The following is a 2,770-nucleotide window of genomic DNA, read 5'->3' on the forward strand; positions in this document are numbered from 1 at the left end:
ATATATACACATACACACACACACACGTATGTTTATATACATATGCATTGTGATACATGACATGTTTAAAAAAGACACCTATAAACACGCATATAAACATACGTATCAACATACACATACATATATATATACTGTATGTACATGAACATCATGCACATATATATATATATATATATATATATATATATATACATAGATACATACAGAGAGAGAGAGAAGCGATGACAAACGAATAAACGATTATCCTGTGTGTGATTTTTATGTATACATGTTGACGTGTTTTGTGCGTGTTTACGTAAAACTGGTTCGTAAGGATTACACTAAACGTATTCCTTCAAAAGACGAAGAACAGATAAATAAACTAAAAACAATAATAAATATCGATAACTTACCGAGCATTTTACTCAAGTCAGCGTTATGGACATCCGGATTCTCATCCGCCAATTTCTTACGCTCTTTTTTGGCCCACACCATGAAGGCATTCATAGGTCTGGGCGTATGCGTCTGTTCCGAACGCCTCGTTCGGCCACCCGTCGCTGTTGTATAAGGTTTGTTATTAGTGTTGGTACCATTCGGGGTACCGTGATTCACGGCTACTACGCTCGATCCAACCGAGGCAGAGCTAGTGTTCCCCAGGCTGGCCATTGGGCCAGCGACAGAGCCCGCACTGGTAAATTCCATAGACCGGGCCCACGTACGTTCCGAATTCGACATCTGATGATGTTGCTGTTGTTGTTGTTGTTGTTGTTGAGCAGACAACATTCCTCCGCTCAGCATCCACTCCGGATGAAATTGTTGATGATGCTGCTGTTGTTGGTGATGTTGTTGTTGTTGTTGTTGTTGTAATTGTTGCTGTGGTTGATTTTGAGATTGTTGTTGTTGTTGTTGTTGCTGTTGTTGTTGTACAGGTGTTAGAGCAAATGGTGGAATCGAAAGAAGAGATGTTTGATGCCCCCCAGAATGAGGAGACTGGAGTTTTTGAAAGGAATGATGATGAGGATGTTGTTGTTGTTGTTGTGACTGTTGTTTCTGTTGCTGGTGTTGTTGTTGTTGTTGTTGTTGCGGTGATGGTGTTGTTGGTGTTACTGCTGATGTTGTCGGTGATTGCAAAGTGGTGTGCATTCTAAACAAATTCGGTTCCAGCGACGGTAAACGCTGCCCGAAAAAAGAATTATTATTACAATTATTATTATTATAATTACTATTATTATTATAACAATTATTATTATTATTATTATTATTATTGCTGTCGTCGTCGTTGTTGTTGTTGCTGCTGCTGTAATTATAGCAGGAGATACGAGAAGGCGAATTCAGGTCGCCGTTATAGTCAACATCGAAATTCAGAGTGGCAAATATACTTCCAGCAGGGCTGATGACGCGTAGGTTACTTCCACCACCATCACCACCATCAATACAACCACTGCCGCCACCGCCACCACCACCACTACTACTACAGTTGCTGCTGCTGCTGACAACAACGCCACTGACACCGCCCTCTCCACAAGCACTGCTCCTGCTGCTACTAATTGGATAACCACTGTCGCTGCTGCTCTCGCTCTTGACACTAACGACACTGTTACTTCTACTGCTACCACTACTCTTATTACTTTCACTACTACTACTACTACTACTACTACTACTACTACTACCACCACTATTACTATTACTACTCAAGAAGTAACCACCTGTTTCTTGTGAGCCAGCTACGGTGGAAGTAAGAGACTGAACCGTCAGGGTGTGAGGAGAGAAGGAGAGGAAGTGAATAGTAGACGGGGAAATAGAGGAGGAGGAGGTGGCAGAAGTGAAGGAGGTGCGATACGGGGAGGAGGGGGTGGAGTCGTGTAGAGCAATCGACGACTCAGCAGCAGCAGCAAAAAAGGCGGTGGCAGAGAAAAAGGAGGCAGATGTAGAAGAAGCGGAGGGGGTGGAAGAGGTAGTTGTTAAAAGGGGAGTCGAGGGCAGAGATGATAATGCACGCGACGGCGACGGAAGAGAAGGTGAAGACCTGTTCTTATTTACATTCAGCGTCGTGTGTGGCGTTGGTGGTGACGACGACGACGACGGCGACGATGATGATGATGATGATGATGATAGTTCTGTGGTAGTTTCGCGATTCTGTTGATGTTGTTTATGTTCTTGTTGTAGTGAAAGTCTGTTGTTGTTACTGTTGTGGCAAGGTCGATACATTGTCTTCATAATTTCTTTGATATTATGTATGTATGTATGAATGAATGTATGTATGTATGTATGAATGTATTTATGTATGAATGTATGTATATATGTATGTATGTATGTATGTATGTATGTATGTTTGTATGAATGAATGAATGAATGTATGTATGTATTTATGTATGTATGTATGTATGTATAAATGTATGTATGTATGAATGTATGTATGTATGTATGAATGTATGTATGTATTTATGTATGTATGTATGTATAAATGTATGTATGTATGAATGAATGTATGTATGTATGTATGTATGTATGTATGAATGTATTTATGTATGTATGTATGTATGTATGTATGTATGTATAAATGTATGAATGTATGAATGTATGTATGTATGTATGTATTACATTGTCAATCAATATTATTTATTAATACTTCATATGCATAGACGCATGAATATTATATTGACATCACATATATGCCTTCTATATTAACAAAATAATTATTATAGCTCATTAGCAGAGTGATAGTGCGTCGATCAAAATTCTACCGTATTTACTTAATTAGTACGTCTCTAAGTTTAAAATTCGCTGGGGC

The 2,770-nt window shown here is 39.3% G+C and overlaps 1 protein-coding gene across 1 annotated transcript in view; it reads right to left on the reverse strand.

Moving 5' to 3' along the window:
* The window catches only part of LOC106870467 (transcription factor mef2A), a 62,171-nt gene extending 59,883 nt beyond the window's left edge, over positions 1-2,288 (reverse strand). The window contains exon 1 of the mRNA XM_052969724.1: positions 393-2,288. Within this exon, the coding sequence (XP_052825684.1) occupies positions 393-2,196 (1,804 nt within the window). The 5' untranslated portion in view covers positions 2,197-2,288. The remainder of the gene's footprint in view (positions 1-392) is intronic.
* Positions 2,289-2,770: the final 482 nt, after the last annotated feature.

This window comes from Octopus bimaculoides, chromosome 7, assembly GCF_001194135.2.
Source record: "Octopus bimaculoides isolate UCB-OBI-ISO-001 chromosome 7, ASM119413v2, whole genome shotgun sequence".
NCBI classification, from domain to species: Eukaryota; Metazoa; Mollusca; class Cephalopoda; order Octopoda; family Octopodidae; genus Octopus; species Octopus bimaculoides.